Source organism: Hyperolius riggenbachi, chromosome 2 (assembly GCF_040937935.1).
Source record: "Hyperolius riggenbachi isolate aHypRig1 chromosome 2, aHypRig1.pri, whole genome shotgun sequence".
Taxonomy (NCBI): domain Eukaryota; kingdom Metazoa; phylum Chordata; class Amphibia; order Anura; family Hyperoliidae; genus Hyperolius; species Hyperolius riggenbachi.
In genome coordinates this window covers 917120-937641 of record NC_090647.1, presented here as the reverse complement: position 1 = coordinate 937641, position 20522 = coordinate 917120, and the positions used below count along the sequence as shown (strand labels likewise).

At 48.7% G+C, this 20522-nt stretch overlaps 1 protein-coding gene across 5 annotated transcripts in view; it reads right to left on the bottom strand.

Moving 5' to 3' along the window:
* The window catches only part of LCMT2 (leucine carboxyl methyltransferase 2), a 240741-nt gene that overhangs the window by 59601 nt on the left and 160618 nt on the right, over positions 1 to 20522 (bottom strand). For 4 of the 5 annotated variants that reach the window (XM_068266444.1, XM_068266443.1, XM_068266446.1 and 1 more), the window contains exons 10-11: positions 9646 to 9882; positions 9349 to 9552 (exon numbers count right to left, since the gene is read on the bottom strand). The exons of the other annotated variant lie outside the window; for it this stretch is intronic. In XM_068266444.1, coding sequence (XP_068122545.1) covers positions 9349 to 9552; positions 9646 to 9882 — 441 coding nt within the window. The remainder of the gene's footprint in view (positions 1 to 9348; positions 9553 to 9645; positions 9883 to 20522) is intronic. 5 annotated transcript variants of the gene reach the window in all.

Genomic DNA, 20522 nt, shown 5'->3' with positions numbered 1-20522 from the left:
GGTCACACATAGCATTGGTCAGAGATGGTCAGGTCACACAGAGCATTGGTCAGAGAGGGTCAGGTCACACATAGCATTGGTCAGAGATGGTCAGGTCACACAGAGCATTGGTCAGAGAGGGTCAGGTCACACAGAGCATTGGTCAGAGATGGTTAGGTCACACAGAGCATTGGTCAGAGAGGGTCAGGTCACACAGAGCATTGGTCAGAGAGGGTCAGGTCACACAAAGCATTGGTCAGAGAGGGTCAGGTCACACATAGCATTGGTCAGAGAGGGTCAGGTCACACAGAGCATTGGTCAGAGAGGGTCAGGTCACAAAGAACATTGGTCAGAGAGGGTCAGGTCACACAGAGCATTGCTCAGAGATGGTCAAATCACACAGAGCATTGGTCAGATATGGTCAGGTCACACATAGCATTGGTCAGAAAGGGTCAGGTCCCAAAGAGTATTGGTCAGAGATGGTCAGGACACACAGAGTATTGGACAGAGATGGTCAGGACACACAGGGTATTGGTCAGAGATGGTCAGGTCACACATAGCATTGGTCGGAGAGGGTCAGGTCACACAGAGCATTGGTCAGAGATGGTCAGGTCACACATAGCATTGGTCAGAGAGGGTCAGGACACACAGGGAATTGGTCAGAGATGGTCAGGTCACACAGAGTATTGGTCAGAGATAGTCAGGGCACACAGAGTATTGGTCAGAGATGGTCAGGACACACAGGGTATTGGTCAGAGATGGTCAGTGTCAGAAACCAGCCCGCGGTACGCCTGCGTATACGGTTCCCGACTGCGGGTTTGACCAGATCGAGAGGGGAAGCAGCCTTAGTCAAGCTAAAACAAGGCTGTGACCCCTCAGAACACTTCTCACTGCCACCACTAAGCTGTTGCTAGACACTTCCACTCTGCTGTCGAGTTCTCATGCAATCCGCGTTTTCGTATTCGGGTCAGCTTTGCGCTTTAGGCCGAATACGGGAACGCCACGCACGCACAATTGCAATCATATACTGTAGTGAAGCAAAACCCCTAACAGTCCTTCCGAACAATACTGTTAGCCACTCTGCTGTCGAGCTACTCGCACTGGCGTTTTCGTACATTGGGTCAGCTGCGCGCTTTAGGCCAACGTACGACAAACGCCCCACACACAATGCAATTACAATCTTATACGGTAGGGTTGCTCAGACATACAATCAGGCATGGACTTATACACAGTTACACTTCAGTCTCTTCTAGGCTATGAGTGTTTAGAACAGCAGAAGTCAAGCCTATTAAATAACGATTTAATATTCCAGGGAAAATAGTAGAACAATGCAGAAAATAATATATGCAAAAGATGTACAAAAAACAGTAAAAGTTACAAAGTAAAAGTTACAAAGATACACACAAGGCGATTTGCTTACCAAATAAAACCGGGATCAAGATAGAAGAACCTTGGACTTGGGTTTTGTGGACGGACACAGTTCTGGTTGGACCAGAAGTCACTTAGCTTCAGCTACCGTCAGGAGTGGACTGATTTTAGGTATCTGCCCCTGCTTTTTATGCTGGGAGATTTGGCTTGAGGCTGCAAGCCTGTTTGGACGGGGGGAACTAGTTTTAATTACATCCCCAGACATAATTTGATTCCCAGAGATCTACTTCCACATGTAAAAAGTGTATAATAGCACACACACAACAAAAGACTTCCTTACTCCCGGTTACAGGTGACAACCCATGGGTGACATTATTTCCTAGCATATCAAAGGGAAGGAATTGACTGGCTATTGACTAAGTAGCCATCTCCTTGCCAGGGACTAGAAAATCCATTTAGCATTCCCTGCTCCTAAGAGTCCCCTAATTAGCAGCAGACAATGATAGAGTTAATTCAAATGTATATATAGAATTCCAGGAAGCTAGCTGCCAATACCTTCGAAGCCAGACTGTCTGACATACATAATATACAGCAGATAGAAAGATGGAAATATACTCTGCTATATCATGACAGTCAGGTCACACATAGCATTGGTCAGAGATGGTCAGGTCACACATAGCATTGGTCAGAGATGGTCAGGTCACACATAGCATTGGTCAGAGATGGTCAGGTCACACAGAGTATCGGTCAGAGATGGTCAGGTCACACACAGTATCGGTCAGAGATGGTCAGGTCACACAGAGTATTGGTCAGAGATGGTCAGGTCACACAGAGCATTGGTCAGAGAGGGTCAGGTCACACAGAGTATTGGTCAGAGATGGTCAGGTCACACATAGCATTGGTCAGAGATGGTCAGGTCACACAGAGCATTGGTCAGAGAGGGTCAGGTCACACAGAGCATTGGTCAGAGATGGTCAGGTCACACAGAGCATTGGTCAGAGAGGGTCAGGTCACACAGAGTATTGGTCAGAGATGGTCAGGTCACACTGAGCATTGGTCAGAGATGGTCAGGTCACACAGAGCATTGGTCAGAGATGGTCAGGTCACACAGAGCATTGGTCAGAGATAGTCAGGTCACACAGAGCATTGGTAAGAGAGGGTCAGGTCACACAGAGCATTGGTCAGAGATGGTCAGGTCACACAGAGCATTGGTAAGAGAGGGTCAGGACACACAGTGCATTGGTCAGAGAGGGTCAGGTCACACAGAGCATTGGTCAGAGAGGGTCAGGTCACACAGAGCATTGGTCAGAGATGGTCAGGTCACACTGAGCATTGGTCAGAGAGGGTCAGGTCACACATAGCATTGGTCAGAGATGGTCAGGTCACACATAGCATTGGTCAGAGATGGTCAGGTCACACAGAGCATTGGTCAGAGAGGGTCAGGTCACACAGAGCATTGGTCAGAGATGGTCAAGTCACACAGAGCATTGGTCAGAGGGTCAGGTCACACAGAGTATTGGTCAGAGATGGTCAGGTCACACAGAGCATTGGTCAGAGATGGTCAGGACACACAGGGTATTGGTCAGAGATGGTCAGGTCACACAGAGCATTGGTCAGAGATGGTCAGGTCACACAGAGCATTGGTCAGAGATGGTCAGGTCACACTGAGCATTGGTCAGAGAGGGTCAGGTCACACAGAGTATTGGTCAGAGATGGTCAGGTCACACAGAGCATTGGTCAGAGATGGTCAGGTCACACAGAGTATTGGTCAGAGATGGTCAGGTCACACAGAGCATTGGTCAGAGAGAGTCAGGTCACACAGAGTATTGGTCAGAGATGGTCAGGTCACACTGAGCATTGGTCAGAGATGGTCAGGTCACACAGAGCATTGGTCAGAGATAGTCAGGTCACACAGAGCATTGGTCAGAGATGGTCAGGTCACACAGAGCATTGGTAAGAGAGGGTCAGGACACACAGTGCATTGGTCAGAGAGGGTCAGGTCACACAGAGCATTGGTCAGAGAGGGTCAGGTCACACAGAGCATTGTTCAGAGATGGTCAGGTCACACTGAGCATTGGTCAGAGAGGGTCAGGTCACACATAGCATTGGTCAGAGATGGTCAGGTCACACATAGCATTGGTCAGAGATGGTCAGGTCACACAGAGCATTGGTCAGAGATGGTCAGGTCACACAGAGCATTGGTCAGAGAGGGTCAGGTCACACAGAGTATTGGTCAGAGATGGTCAGGTCACACAGAGCATTGGTCAGAGAGGGTCAGGTCACACAGAGTATTGGTCAGAGATGGTCAGGTCACACTGAGCATTGGTCAGAGATGGTCAGGTCACACAGAGCATTGGTCAGAGATGGTCAGGTCACACAGAGCATTGGTCAGAGATAGTCAGATCACACAGAGCATTGGTAAGAGAGGGTCAGGTCACACAGAGCATTGGTCAGAGATGGTCAGGTCACACAGAGCATTGGTAAGAGAGGGTCAGGACACACAGTGCATTGGTCAGAGAGGGTCAGGTCACACAGAGCATTGGTCAGAGAGGGTCAGGTCACACAGAGCATTGGTCAGAGATGGTCAGGTCACACTGAGCATTGGTCAGAGAGGGTCAGGTCACACATAGCATTGGTCAGAGATGGTCAGGTCACACATAGCATTGGTCAGAGATGGTCAGGTCACACAGAGCATTGGTCAGAGAGGGTCAGGTCACACAGAGCATTGGTCAGAGATGGTCAAGTCACACAGAGCATTGGTCAGAGAGGGTCAGGTCACACAGAGCATTGGTCAGAGAGGGTCAGGTCACACAAAGCATTGGTCAGAGAGGGTCAGGTCACACATAGCATTGGTCAGGGAGGGTCAGGTCACACAGAGCATTGGTCAGAGAGGGTCAGGTCACAAAGAGCATTGGTCAGAGAGGGTCAGGTCACACAGAGCATTGCTCAGAGATGGTCAAATCACACAGAGCATTGGTCAGATATGGTCAGGTCACACATAGCATTGGTCAGAAAGGGTCAGGTCCCAAAGAGTATTGGTCAGAGATGGTCAGGACACACAGAGTATTGGACAGAGATGGTCAGGACACACAGGGTATTGGTCAGAGATGGTCAGGTCACACATAGCATTGGTCAGAGAGGGTCAGGTCACACAGAGCATTGGTCAGAGATGGTCAGGTCACACATAGCATTGGTCAGAGAGGGTCAGGACACACAGGGAATTGGTCAGAGATGGTCAGGTCACACAGAGTATTGGTCAGAGATAGTCAGGGCACACAGAGTATTGGTCAGAGATGGTCAGGACACACAGGGTATTGGTCAGAGATGGTCAGTGTCAGAAACCAGCCCGCGGTACGCCTGCGTATACGGTTCCCGACTGCGGGTTTGACCAGATCGAGAGGGGAAGCAGCCTTAGTCAAGCTAAAACAAGGCTGTGACCCCTCAGAACACTTCTCACTGCCACAACTAAGCTGTTGCTAGACACTTCCACTCTGCTGTCGAGTTCTCATGCAATCCGCGTTTTCGTATTCGGGTCAGCTTTGCGCTTTAGGCCGAATACGGGAACGCCACGCACGCACAATTGCAATCATATACTGTAGTGAAGCAAAACCCCTAACAGTCCTTCCGAACAATACTGTTAGCCACTCTGCTGTCGAGCTACTCGCACTGGCGTTTTCGTACATTGGGTCAGCTGCGCGCTTTAGGCCAACGTACGACAAACGCCCCACACACAATGCAATTACAATCTTATACGGTAGGGTTGCTCAGACATACAATCAGGCATGGACTTATACACAGTTACACTTCAGTCTCTTCTAGGCTATAAGTGTTTAGAACAGCAGAAGTCAAGCCTATTAAATAACGATTTAATATTCCAGGGAAAATAGTAGAACAATGCAGAAAATAATATATGCAAAAGATGTACAAAAAACAGTAAAAGTTACAAAGTAAAAGTTACAAAGATACACACAAGGCGATTTGCTTACCAAATAAAACCGGGATCAAGATAGAAGAACCTTGGACTTGGGTTTTGTGGACGGACACAGTTCTGGTTGGACCAGAAGTCACTTAGCTTCAGCTACCGTCAGGAGTGGACTGATTTTAGGTATCTGCCCCTGCTTTTTATGCTGGGAGATTTGGCTTGAGGCTGCAAGCCTGTTTGGACGGGGGGAACTAGTTTTAATTACATCCCCAGACATAATTTGATTCCCAGAGATCTACTTCCACATGTAAAAAGTGTATAATAGCACACACACAACAAAAGACTTCCTTACTCCCGGTTACAGGTGAAAACCCATGGGTGACATTATTTCCTAGCATATCAAAGGGAAGGAATTGACTGGCTATTGACTAAGTAGCCATCTCCTTGCCAGGGACTAGAAAATCCATTTAGCATTCCCTGCTCCTAAGAGTCCCCTAATTAGCAGCAGACAATGATAGAGTTAATTCACATGTATATATAGAATTCCAGGAAGCTAGCTACCAATACCTTCCAAGCCAGACTGGCTGACATACATAATATACAGCAGATAGAAAGATGGAAATATACTCCTGAATTATCCAAACATCATAACTAGCTGCTAAATCATAACAGTCAGGTCACACAGAGTATTGGTCAGAGATGGTCAGGACACACAGAGCATTGGTCAGATATGGTCAGGTCACACAGAGTATTGGTCAGAGATGGTCAGGTCACACAGAGCATTGGTCAGAGAGGGTCAGGTCACACAGAGTATTGGTCAGAGATGGTCAGGTCACACTGAGCATTGGTCAGAGATGGTCAGGTCACACAGAGCATTGGTCAGAAAGGGTCAGGTCACACAGAGTATTGGTCAGAGATGGTCAGGTCACACAGAGCATTGGTCAGAGATGGTCAGGACACACAGGGTATTGGTCAGAGATGGTCAGGACACACAGAGCATTGGTCAGAGATGGTCAGGTCACACAGAGCATTGGTCAGAGATGGTCAGGTCACACTGAGCATTGGTCAGAGAGGGTCAGGTCACACAGAGTATTGGTCAGAGATGGTCAGGTCACACAGAGCATTGGTCAGAGATGGTCAGGTCACACAGAGTATTGGTCAGAGATGGTCAGGTCACACTGAGCATTGGTCAGAGATGGTCAGGTCACACAGAGCATTGGTCAGAGATAGTCAGGTCACACAGAGCATTGGTCAGAGATGGTCAGGTCACACAGAGCATTGGTCAGAGATGGTCAGGTCACACAGAGCATTGGTAAGAGAGGGTCAGGTCACACTGAGCATTGGTCAGAAAGGGTCAGGTCACACAGAGTATTGGTCAGAGATGGTCAGGTCACACAGAGCATTGGTCAGAGATGGTCAGGACACACAGGGTATTGGTCAGAGATGGTCAGGTCACACAGAGCATTGGTCAGAGATGGTCAGGTCACACAGAGCATTGGTAAGAGATGGTCAGGTCACACAGAGCATTGGTCAGAAAGGGTCAGGTCACACAGAGCATTGGTCAGAGATGGTCAGGTCACACTGAGCATTGGTCAGAGATGGTCAGGTCACACAGAGCATTGGTCAGAGATGGTCAGGTCACACAGAGCATTGGTAAGAGAGGGTCAGGTCACACTGAGCATTGGTCAGAGATGGTCAGGTCACACAGAGCATTGGTCAGAAAGGGTCAGGTCACACAGAGTATTGGTCAGAGATGGTCTGGTCACACAGAGCATTGGGCAGAGATGGTCTGGACACACAGGGTATTGGTCAGAGATGGTCAGGTCACACAGAGCATTGGTCAGAGATGGTCAGGTCACACAGAGCATTGGTCAGAGATGGTCAGGTCACACAGAGCATTGGTCAGAGATGGTCAGGTCACACTGAGCATTGGTCAGAGAGGGTCAGGTCACACAGAGTATTGGTCAGATATGGTCAGGTCACACAGAGCATTGGTCAGAGAGGGTCAGGTCACACAGAGTATTGGTCAGAGATGGTCAGGTCACACAGAGCATTGGTCAGAGAGGGTCAGGTCACACAGAGCATTGGTCAGAGATGGTCAGGTCACACAGAGTATTGGTCAGAGATGGTCAGGTCACACAGAGCATTGGTCAGAGAGGGTCAGGTCACACAGAGTATTGGTCAGAGATGGTCAGGTCACACTGAGCATTGGTCAGAGATGGTCAGGTCACACAGAGCATTGGTCAGAGATAGTCAGGTCACACAGAGCATTGGTCAGAGATGGTCAGGTCACACTGAGCATTGGTCAGAGATGGTCAGGTCACACAGAGCATTGGTCAGAGATGGTCAGGTCATACAGAGCATTGGTAAGAGAGGGTCAGGTCACACAGAGCATTGGTCAGAGATGGTCAGGTCACACAGAGCATTGGTAAGAGAGGGTCAGGACACACAGTGCATTGGTCAGAGAGGGTCAGGTCACACAGAGCATTGGTCAGAGAGGGTCAGGTCACACAGAGCATTGGTCAGAGATGGTCAGGTCACACAGAGCATTGGTCAGAGAGGGTCAGGTCACACAGAGCATTGGTCAGAGATGGTCAGGTCACACTGAGCATTGGTCAGAGATGGTCAGGTCACACATAGCATTGGTCAGAGAGGGTCAGGTCACACAGAGCATTGGTCAGAGATGGTCAGGTCACACTGAGCATTGGTCAGAGATGGTCAGGTCACACATAGCATTGGTCAGAGATGGTCAGGTCACACATAGCATTGGTCAGGGATGGTCAGGTCACACTGAGCATTGGTCAGAGATGGTCAGGTCACACATAGCATTGGTCAGAGATGGTCAGGTCACACATAGCATTGATCAGAGATGGTCAGGTCACACAGAGCATTGGTCAGAGATGGTCAGGTCACACAGAGCATTGGTCAGAGATAGTCAGGTCACACATAGCATTGGTCAGAGATGGTCAGGTCACACAGAGTATTGGTCAGAGATGGTCAGGTCACACATAGCATTGGTCAGAGATGGTCAGGTCACACAGAGCATTGGTCAGAGATGGTCAGGTCACACAGAGCATTGGTCAGAGATGGTCAGGTCACACAGAGCATTGGTAAGAGAGGGTCAGGTCACACAGAGCATTGGTCAGAGATGGTCAGGTCACACAGAGCATTGGTAAGAGAGGGTCAGGACACACAGTGCATTGGTCAGAGAGGGTCAGGTCACACAGAGCATTGGTCAGAGAGGGTCAGGTCACACAGAGCATTGGTCAGAGATGGTCAGGTCACACAGAGCATTGGTCAGAGAGGGTCAGGTCACACAGAGCATTGGTCAGAGATGGTCAGGTCACACTGAGCATTGGTCAGAGATGGTCAGGTCACACATAGCATTGGTCAGAGAGGGTCAGGTCACACAGAGCATTGGTCAGAGATGGTCAGGTCACACTGAGCATTGGTCAGAGATGGTCAGGTCACACATAGCATTGGTCAGAGATGGTCAGGTCACACATAGCATTGATCAGAGATGGTCAGGTCACACAGAGCATTGGTCAGAGATGGTCAGGTCACACAGAGCATTGGTCAGAGATAGTCAGGTCACACATAGCATTGGTCAGAGATGGTCAGGTCACACAGAGTATTGGTCAGAGATGGTCAGGTCACACATAGCATTGGTCAGAGATGGTCAGGTCACACAGAGCATTGGTCAGAGATGGTCAGGTCACACAGAGCATTGGTCAGAGATGGTCAGGTCACACATAGCATTGGTCAGAGATGGTCAGGTCACACATAGCATTGGTCAGAGATGGTCAGGTCACACAGAGTATTGGTCAGAGATGGTCAGGTCACACATAGCATTGGTCAGAGATGGTCAGGTCACACAGAGCATTGGTCAGAGATGGTCAGGTCACACAGAGCATTGGTCAGAGATGATCAGGACACACAGAGTATTGGTCAGAGATGTTCAGGTCACACATAGCATTGGTCAGAGATGGTCAGGTCACACATAGCATTGGTCAGAGATGGTCAGGTCACACAGAGTATTGGTCAGGTCACACAGAGTGTAAGGTAGTGACAATCATTACCACAGAGTGACACTTCTGTTGCAGTGTGCCTCCAGCGTTGAAGGTCAGGATGCAGATCTCTCTTTATGACGGTCACACTATGAGTTATTTGATCATATTGGAGGATCTGCGCCCCTTTAGCTGGATGAGATGGTGAGAACCGACCTCCCAAAACCAAAATATCACCACCCGCAAGAGGTGTGAGAGAGTGCAAGAGACGCCCATCTGAAGAGAAAGATACAGACATTCTATGAAGTATGAAGGAGAATGTCAGATCACGTCACACAGAGCATGTGATGAAATAATGCTGCAAGTTACCCCATTGGCTGATGCTGATCTCTTCAGTCCAAATATCCTTTTCCTGCAGCAACAAATGTATGTCGCCTAATCTCTGGTGTTTGTGGTTTCCTTTACCAAACCCGCCAGTTGTGAGAATAACCTGGGGAGACACCAAACAGGAGCGGTGCCCAAACCGACGCAGACCACAAATTGGAACAGGAAGTGAGGTCACAGGAACAGCAGCATAGAACTCCGGAGCAGGAGAAACAGAGATGCCTAAAACAATATATAATGAAATGTGAGCGTGAGACCCAAACCATGAAAATAAAAAGATCAGAAAGCCAGTGACCAAGAAGATCACAAGTAAGGATACAATCAGAGGCTGTGCGAGATAATTTCTCTAATTGTACCCACATTTCATCTGCTCAGAGGGACCATGCGGGACCACAGTCAGCGACAGAGGAGATCACATGGGAACACATCCAGTGACAGAGGAGATCACATGGGAACACATCCAGTGACAGAAGAGATCACATGGGAACACAGCCAGTGACAGAGGAGATAACATGGGAACACATCCAGTGACAGAGGAGATCACATGGGAACACATCCAGTGACAGAGGCGATCACATGGGAACACAGCCAGCACCAGAGGAGATCACACGGGAACACAACCAGCGACAGAGGAGATCACACGGGAACACAGCCAGCGATGGAGGAGATCACATGGGAACACATCCAGTGACAGGGGTGATCACACGGGAACACAGCCAGCGACAAAGGAGATAACACAGGAACACAGCTAGCAATGGAGGTGATCCCACAGGAACACAGCCAGCAACGGAGGTGATCACATGGAGACACAGGCAGTGACAGAGGAGATCACATGGGAACACAGCCAGTGACAGAGGAGATCACATGGGAACACAGCCAGTGACAGAGGAGATCACATGGGAACACAGCCAGTGACAGAGGAGATCACATGGGAACACAGCCAGTGACAGAGGAGATCATATGGGAACACATCCAGTGACAGGGGTGATCAAACGAGAACAGAGCCAGCGACAAAGGAGATCACACAGGAACACAGCTAGCAATGGAGGTGATCACACAGGAAAACAGCCAATGACGGAGGTGATCACATGGAAACACAGCCAGCAACAAAGGAGATCACACAGGAACACAGCTAGCAACAGAGGTCACATGGGAACACAGCCAGCAATGGAGGTGATCACACGGGAACACAGCCAGCAAGAGGTAAGATCACAAAGGAACACAGTCAGCGACGGAGGTGATCACATGGGAACACAGGCAGTGACAGGGGTGATCACATGGGAACACAGCCAGCGACAAAGGAGATCACACAGGAACACAACTAGGGACAGAGGAGATCACACGGGAACACAGCCAGTGAAAGAGGAGATCACACGGGAACACAGCCAGTGACAAAGGCGATCACATGGGAACACAGCCAGCGACAGACGAGATCACACCGGAACAAAGCCTGTGACAGAGGAGATCACACGGGAACACAGCCAGTGCCAGAGGAGAGATCACACGGGAACACAGCCAGCAACAGACAAGATCACACGGGAACACAGCCAGCAACAGAGGAGATCAAACGGGAACACAGCCAGTGAAAGAGGCGATCACATGGGAACACAGCCAGTGACAGAGGAGATCACATGGGAACACAGCCAGTGACAGAGGACATCACACGGGAACACAGCCAGCGACAGTGGTGATCACACAGGAACACAGCCAGTGACAGAGGCGATCACATGGGAACACAGCCAGTGACAGAGGAGATCACACGGGAACACAGCCAGCGACAGAGGAGATCACACGGAAACACAGACAGTGACAGAGGCAATCACATGGGAACACAGCCAGCGACAGACGAGATCACACCAGAACACAGCCAGCGACAGAGGAGATCACATGGGAACACAGCCAGTGACAGAGGAGATCACACGATAACACAGCCAGCCACAGACAAGATCACACGGGAACACAGCCAGGAACAGGAGAGATCACACGGGAACACAGCCAGCAACAGAGGAGATCACACGGGAACACAGCCAGCAACAGAGGGGATCACACGGGAACACAGCCAGCAACAGAGGAGATCACATGGGAACACAGCCAGTGACAGAGGCGATCACATGGGAACACAGCCAGTGACAGAGGAGATCACATGGGAACACAGCCAGTGACAGAGGCGATCACAGCCAGTGACAGAGGAGATAACATGGGAACACAGCCAGTGACAGAGGAGATAACACAGGAACACAGCCAGTGACAGAGGTGATCACAGGGGAACACAGCCAGTGACAGAGGAGATAACACGGTAAAACAGCCAGTGACAGGAGAGATAACAATAACAATAATATTTATATAGCGCTTTTCTCCCTGGGGACTCAAAGCGCTGTGACCCTGCATTATGCAGTCTCAAAGGCTAGGGAAAAGAGGTGAGTTTTTAGCCTTTTTTTAAAGCTGTCCAGAGAAGGAGCCTCTCGTACTGATTGTGGAAGTGAGTTCCATAGAGTAGGGGCTGCATAGGAAAAGGCCCGAGCACCAAAAGTTAAGTGTATCCTGGGAATAACCAGCTTCATCTTGTTGGCAGAGCGGAGGGTGCGTGGAGGGGCATAAAGTTCCAATAGATCCGCTATGTATTTGGGTCCCATGTGGTGTAGAGCCTTGAATGTCAGCAGGCAGATCTTAAAATTGATTCTCCATTTTACTGGCAACCAGTGAAGAGTTTGCAGTACTGGGGTGATGTGTGAGCTGCGGGGGGCATTGGCTAGGAGTCTGGCTGCAGCATTCTGTACTAGCTGTAAGGGGCGCAGAACCTTATCTGTAGATCCGATTAGCAGGGCGTTGCAGTAGTCTAGGCGGGAGGATACAAATGCGTGAACCAGGGCAGGTAGGTCTTCAGCTGGGATTAGGTGTTTTATTTTCGCTATATTTCTTAGATGGAAGAAGGAAGACTTGACGACAGCTGATACCTGCTGTCTGAGTTTTAGATTTCCATCCAGGATCACCCCAAGGTTTCGCACAGAGTCTTTATACTGTACAGTATCTCCCCCAATTGCTAGTTTGAGGTGGTGAGCGTTTTGAACTTTATCCATCATGTGTGGACCACCTACCACCAACACCTCTGTTTTGTCAGAGTTCAGCCTCAGCCAGCTGGTGTTCATCCAATTTTGTAAATCCACTAGACACGCATTTATGGATGCTGATGGGTCTTGGGTGCCAGGCTTGAAGGACAGATACAGTTGTGTGTCATCTGCATAACAATGGTATCCTAAACCATAGTTCTGGATTATTTTGCCCAGTGGGAGCATGTAGACTGCAAAGAGTAATGGTGATAGTACAGAACCCTGTGGAACTCCATAGGCAAGTGGCACTGGATTAGAGTAGTGTGTGCCCAGACATACTTGCTGTGTCCTGCCAGATAGGAAGGTCTGAAACCAGCTAAGAACAGTACCCCTTAGGCCACAGTAATTCTTCAGTCGCTGGATTAGTATTTCATGGTCCACAGTATCAAATGCTGCTGACAAGTCAAGAAGAATCAGAATTGAGCAATCACCCTTGTCCCTTGCAGTAAGTAGATCATTCATTACTCGGACTAATGCTGTTTCAGTGCTGTGCCTTTTCCTGAATCCTGACTGAAAAGTATCAAAGATATTGTTATCTGTAAGCCTGGCTTCTAGCTGGTTGGCGACTGCTTTCTCGATAACTTTTGATAGGAATGGTAAGTTCGCCACAGGTCTGTAGTTGGTTACAGAATCAGGATCTAGTGATGGTTTCTTCAGGAGGGGTTTTATGATTGCTTTCTTTAGTTCTTCTGGGAAAAGTCCACTTTGCAAGGAGCACTGAGTGATTTTGTGAAGTGCTGGCCTGAACAGCGCTGGGCACTGCATTAAGGATCCAGTTGGGCCAGGATCCAGGTCGCAGGTAGTGGGGCGGAGACTTTGAATGAGAATTCCAAAATCTTCTACACTTAGAGTGTCAAAGACTTGCCATGGTGGTACGGTAGTAGGCATATGCAAGGTCCAGTGGTCAATTGATGTTGTTGGTGTAATGCTGGCACGGATGGTAGACACCTTGTTTGTGAAGAAGGCAGAGAATTCTTCACACCTTTCCCTGGAGTATGTGGTTGGGGCTTTTAGGCAGGAAGGATTGCAGAGTGATTCCACTGTGTGGAAGAGTTGAGCAGCTCTGTTGTTGGCTGTAGATATTTTGTGCGAGATAAAGTCTGATTTTTTCTTGGTTATTGCTTGTTGGTATTGTCTGAGGTGTTGAACTAGGCTAGATTTGTGCTCCCCAGTCCCTGATTTACGCCACTGTCTTTCTAGTCTGCGCCCTTTCTTTTTTAGATCCATGATGGTTTTGTCAAACCAATTAGCTTTCTGCTTTTTGGTTGCTGATTTGGTGCGCCATGGGGCAATACTGTCAAGTGTTTCATATATCGTGTTGTTGTACTGGGTTACTAGAGAGTTTGGGTCCATTTGACTGTGGAGCAGATTTGTAAAATCCAGGTTGGCAGTTATCCTCTCCGGTGTTAATTTACTCAGGGGACGGGTTTTGATTGTTTCTTTAGGGAGCTGCTTGATAGGGTGATGTTCAATAGTAAACTGTATTATGTGATGGTCTGACCACACCACTGGGGTTACTGTTATGTTACTAATGTCCATTCCGAGGTGGAACAGTAAGTCTAGCGTATGCCTTCCTCTGTGGGTAGCTGATTTTACAACTTGTGTGAAGCCTAGTCCACCCATGAGATTTATTAGTTCATTTGCATCTTGTGATTGAGTGTTATCAGCCCGGATGTTGAAGTCACCAAGGATGATCCATCTCGGATAAGACAGAGCCAGCATGGCCAGAAGTTCTGGGAATTCCTGTAGGAAAGGGTCAGCATCTCCGGGGGGACGATAAACCACTAAAATTTTGAAGCCTTTACCAGCTGAGATCTGGGCACCTATACATTCAAAGGACTTTGTTGAGCCAACATTCAGGGCCCTGAGCTGCAGAGTTGTTTTGCCACAAATTGCTACACCCCCTCCTCTGCGGTCTCGTCTTCCCTCACTTAGGACTGAGTAATTGTATGGGATGGTTGCTTCCAATGTGGGGCCCGCATTGGCATCAATCCAGGTTTCAGTGATGCATGAAAAATCGCATGTCTGAATAAGGTCCGCAATAATGGCTGTCTTATTGTTTATAGAGCGGGCATTGCAGAGCAATGCAGTGACTGCATGGGGCTTAGCATTGGCTCCTGGGTTCACTGCTGGGGTGTTACTGCATCTCTGACTAGGGACATGGTAACTTCTGCTACTTTCAGCCTCTGATTTCCAGTACACATCACTAGAGATCGCTGGAAAGTTCTTTCCCTTGAATGGACCTGGGTCCCTGAAGTTGGACTGAGACTGAGTGTGGCACTTTTTATGGGCCTGGTCGCCTTTTTTACCTCTGTGCGTTTTATTTAAAATCCCTAGAGATTCCAGCAAATTAGCTTGTTTTTTTCCAATGTGAGATGCAGCTCTCAATGGCCTGAGAGATAGTAAGAAGCTGGCTGTATAGATTAACATTGCTCTTTGGGAAGGAATGGGTTAAGTAAGCTCTTCCTTTGATTGTTGTTGTTTATCAGTGGGGGGTAGACAAAAGCAAATGCTGGCCTTCAGAATCTGCTAGAAGAGGTGTGAAAAATCCATTGATATGCAGAAGCATGGGGCCTACTAAGGTTTACTTAGAAAGGCAATGGAGTCAATATAATTTCAGCCTCTGAATGCATTTAAAGTATTTGTACAGTCTGCAAAAACGGATTGCCAGCTGAAAGATATTACTTCTGTTTGGGGAAGGAGGATGAACACAGCCAGTGACAGAGGCGATCACACGGGAACACAGCCAGTGACAGAGGTGATCACACGGGAACACAGCCAGCGACAGAGGAGATCACACGGGAACACAGCCAGCTACAGAGGAGATCACATGGGAACAGAGCCAGTGACAGGAGAGCTCACATGGGAACACAGCCAACAAAGGAGATTATTATTATTATTTATTGGATTTATATAGCGCCAACATATTACGCAGCGCTGTACAATAAATAAGATTACAGACAATGATAACAGGGGTGACAGCACAATACAGGTAATAGACAATAGATACAACAATACAGGTAATAGACAATCGATACAACAATACAGGTAATAAGCAAAAAGACACACAACACAATACAGGCAGTAATACAAGGCCAGATCATACACTGGAGTGGTAGTGCTGATAATACAAGATCACATATTCAGGGTAGAGTGTACAATCCAGTGTGATACAGAATGGCAGGAGGTCCTGCCAAAGGCTTACAGGGGTGGTGACATGAAAGGAGGGGGGGTGCATCAAGAAGTTCTCGGCAGAGAGATTTAGGGCAGTATCGAGGTGAGGTAGGCCTCCTTGAAGACGCAAGTTGAGGGATTTTTGGAAGATGTTGAAGAAGGGGGGCAAGCCTGATGGACAGTGGGACAGAGTTCCACAGGATGGGGGCAGCTCTACTGAAGCCCTGTAGTCGTGCATGGGAGTGTGAGATGCGTGGGGTGGTTAGGAGGAGGTTGTTGGAGGAGTGGAGTGGGCAGTCAGGTGTGTATCTGCTGACCAGGTCAGAGATGTAGGTTGGGCAGTGTCACGGAACAGCCGTGAGAAACGCGGGCGAATTGGAAGGATCCGCACAGTCCAATTTCTGATCGCTTTCTGGCTAAATTCAGAACTGACATTCCTGGGTGTTTTTTCTCTTTCCCTCCTTCCACCAAAAGGCACTAGCCTGTTGCAGTGTGTCCCTGGCTTCAAGCTGTGCTGATGGCCCATCCATCAGATATAGTTGATAAGCAGGATGGCAGAACCAATTTAGTTGAGAAGAAGTCAGACATTCTGGCTCCCTCCCAGCAGGGGAGCTGACACGTAGCTTGCTGCCACAAGCTTGAAAAGAACCGTCACCTGGGAATGACCTGCTGTAAATCCCAGATGTATCTCATATTCCATAAACTGCTATATGTGTCATATTTTCTGTGTTGCCAGGCTGGCAGACCCTCCAAACTAACAGAGCAGGATTGGCCCTGTCTGGCGCTGGTTCTGAGAACGTTTCAGAACATTCTGAGGTAAAGACTGCCAGTTAGGCAGTGTTTACCTCAGCGCATGGAGCCTCAGAGGAAGCTCACTTGAGCGAAACAGCTGTCAGGCGGACCGCTGCTCCCACACTGTCCCACAGCAAGCACCAGAAGGGTATGTCTTTTATCCACACATATGCTATGTTTATGGACTTGTTTGCAAGATCAGCAATATAGATACAATAAAGAACAGCTTCTGCTTAACCTTCAGATGTAGTGCCGGATGAATTTATCTCTCCACTATATACATACGTTTGATGTTAATTTCAGCATCCAGAGCACACAGGAGGTGAATACCCTGAGTACACGGACCTATTTTTGACCCCTCCAGATAATTATCCCCATATAGACCCCACGACCGCAGTGCCAGTCTCCTTTTTTCCTTTTTTTTTTTACTCGATATGCTGGCTTCCACCTGGTCTGAACTCTGAACTTTGATTGAAACCAAGAACTTTACAAGTTTTCCCACAAAAGGACACCTCTCCATGAACTCTAAGTATCCGTTTTTTCTCCCCTTTATTTTCATACTGTGTTATCTCATGTCTCAATAATTGTTGATTTTAATAATTGTCTGTATATATTAATTATTTATATTGTCCGTGAATAAAGACTTTACCAAAGTCATTCACTGTTCCGCTACCCTATTATTCAGCATACACAGGAACTGAACCAGACTTCTGAAGAGACGCTACTATTGTTACTAGCCAGACAGAATAGTGTGTGTTTAACCGTTTTATTTGCAGGTCGAGGAAAAGCCAGTCAGTGAGTTCCCTGGTCTCAGAAACCAGTGGTGGTGGCAGTTATACCCTGAAATAGTGTGTAAAGTTGTAATCACCGTACCTCACAGGCTCCCTTCTAGTCGGGCTGCTGCCCAAATTTCTGTCGGTTTCTGTGCAAAGATCGCGACCAAAGCTTGCATGGTCTGTGTGCTGAAACCGATGGGAAGGCAATTGGCGGTCTGGCCACTAGGGCTCTTGTGACAGGCAGAACTTGTGTATAGCTTTGTATGGCAAGCATAGGATCTTGAAACGGATTCTGAAGCGAATTGGAATAGGGGAGTCGTGGAGACAGAGCGGTGGGAGGAGAAGATTAGTCTGGCTGCTGCATTCATGATGGATTGTAGGGGGGGCGATGCGGTTTTCAGGAAGGCCTGAAAGGAGGAATCTCTGCCAGTCACGTGACATGGGGGAGGGATCAGATTACAACTTGTAATAAGACACAAATTAGGGGGAATTATACTAATCTCTCTAAATACATACATTGTGCATTTCCCTATGTATTTCTTCAGTCTTGTGCAAGAGTTCAGGTCCACTTTAAAAGGGGAATTTGAGAGGTAGGAGGAGAACCATGCTAGGGCAAGGTCTTAGATACCCGCAGATTGCAGGGATTGGAGAAGCAGGTAATGGTCAACTGTGTCAAATGCTGATGAGATCACATGGGAACACAGCTAGCGACAGTGGAGATCACACAGGAACACAGCTAGCGACAGAGGAGATCACACGGGAACAAAGCTAGCGACAGAGGAGATCACAAGGAAACACAGCCAGTGACAGAGGAGATCACACAGGAACACAGCTAGCGACAGAGGAGATCACACAGGAACACAGACAGCGTCAGAGGGGATCATACGGGAACAAAGACAGCGACAGAAGAGATCACACGGGAATACAGACACCGACAGTGGAGATCACACGGGAACACAGCCAGTGACAGAGATCACACGGAAACACAGCCAGCGACAAAGGAGATCACACAGGAACACAGACAGCGACAGAGGAGATCACACGGGAACACAGACACCAACAGTGGAGATCACACGGAAACACAGCCAGCGACAGAGGAGATCACACGGGAACACAGCCAGTGACAGAGATCACACGGAAACATAGCCAGCGACAGAGGAGATCACACAGGAACACAGACAGCGACAGAGGAGATCACATGGGAACGAAGACAGCTGGCAGTGGAGATCACACGGAAACACAGCCAGCGACAGAGCAGATCACACAGGAACACAGACAGTGACAGAGGAGATCACATGGGAACACAGTCAGCAACAGAGATCACACGGGAACACAGTCAGTGACAAAGATCACACGGGAACACAGCCAGCAATAGAGGAAATCACACGGGAACACAGCCAGTGACAGAGGGGATCACACGGGAGCACAGTCAGTGACAGAGATCACACGGGAAAACAGCCAGCAATAGAGGAAATCACACGGGAACACAGCCAGTGACAGAGGGGATCACACGGGAATACAGCCAGTGAAAGAGATCACACGGGAACACAGCCAGCAATAGAGGAAATCACACGGGAACACAGCCAGCGACAGAGGAGATCACACAGAAACACAGACAGCAATAGAGGAAACCACACGGGAACACAGCCAGTGACAGAGGGGATCATATGGGAACTCAGCCAGTGACAAAGATCACACAGGAACACAGCCAGCAATAGAGGAAACGACACAGGAACACAGCCAGTGACAAAGGAGATCACACGAAAACACAGCCAGGGACAGAGATCACACGGGAACACAGCGAGCAATAGAGGAAATCACACGGGAACACAGCCAGTGACAGAGGAGATCACACAGGAACACAGCCAGTGACAGAGGATATCATACGGAAACACAGCCAGTGACAGAGGAGATCACATGGGAAAACAGCCAGCAATAGGGGAAATCACACGGGAACAAAGCCAGTGACAGAGGAGATCACACGGGAACACAGCCAGTGACAGAGGATATCATACGGAAACACAGCCAGCGACAGAGATCACACGGGAACACAGCCAGCAATAGAGGAAATCACACGGGAACACAGCCAGTGGCTGAGGGGATCACACGGGAACACAGCCAGAGACAGAGATCACACGGGAACACAGCCAGCAATAGAGGAAATCACACGGGAACAAAGCCAGTGACAGAGGAGATCACACGGGAACACAGCCAGTGACAGAGGAGATCACACAAACACAGACAGTGATAGAGGGGATCACACGGGAACACAGCCAGCAATAGAGGAAATCACACGGGAACACAGCCAGTGACAGAGGAGATCACACAGAAACACAGCCAGTGACAGAGGGGATCACACGGGAACAAAGCCAGTGACAGAGATCACACGGGAACACAGCCAGCGACAGAGATCACACGGGAACACAGCCAGCAATAGAGGAAATCACACGGGAGCACAGCCAGTAACAGAGGGGATCACACAGGAACACAGCCAGCAATAGAGGAAATCACGCTGGAACACAGCCAGTGACTGAGGAGATTACACGGGAACACAGCCAGTGACAGAGGGGATCACACGGGAACACAGCCAATGACAGAGATCCCACGGGAACAAAGCCAGCAGTAGATGAAATCACACGGGAACACAGCCAGTGACAGAGGAGATCACACGGGAACACAGCCAGAGACAGAGATCACACAGGAACACAGCCAGCAATAGAGGAAATCACACTGGAATACAGCCAGTGACAGAGGAGATCACACGGGAACACAGCCAGTGACAGAGGAAATCACACGGGAACTTAGCCAGTGACAGAGGAGATAACACGGGAACACAGCCAGTGACAGAGGAGATCACACAGGAACACAGCCAGTGACAGAGGAGATTACACTGGAACACAGCCAGTGAGAGAGGAGATCACACGGAAACACAGACAGTGACAGAGGAGATCACACGGAAACACAGACAGTGACAGAGGGAATCACACGGAAACACAGCCAGCAACAGAGATCA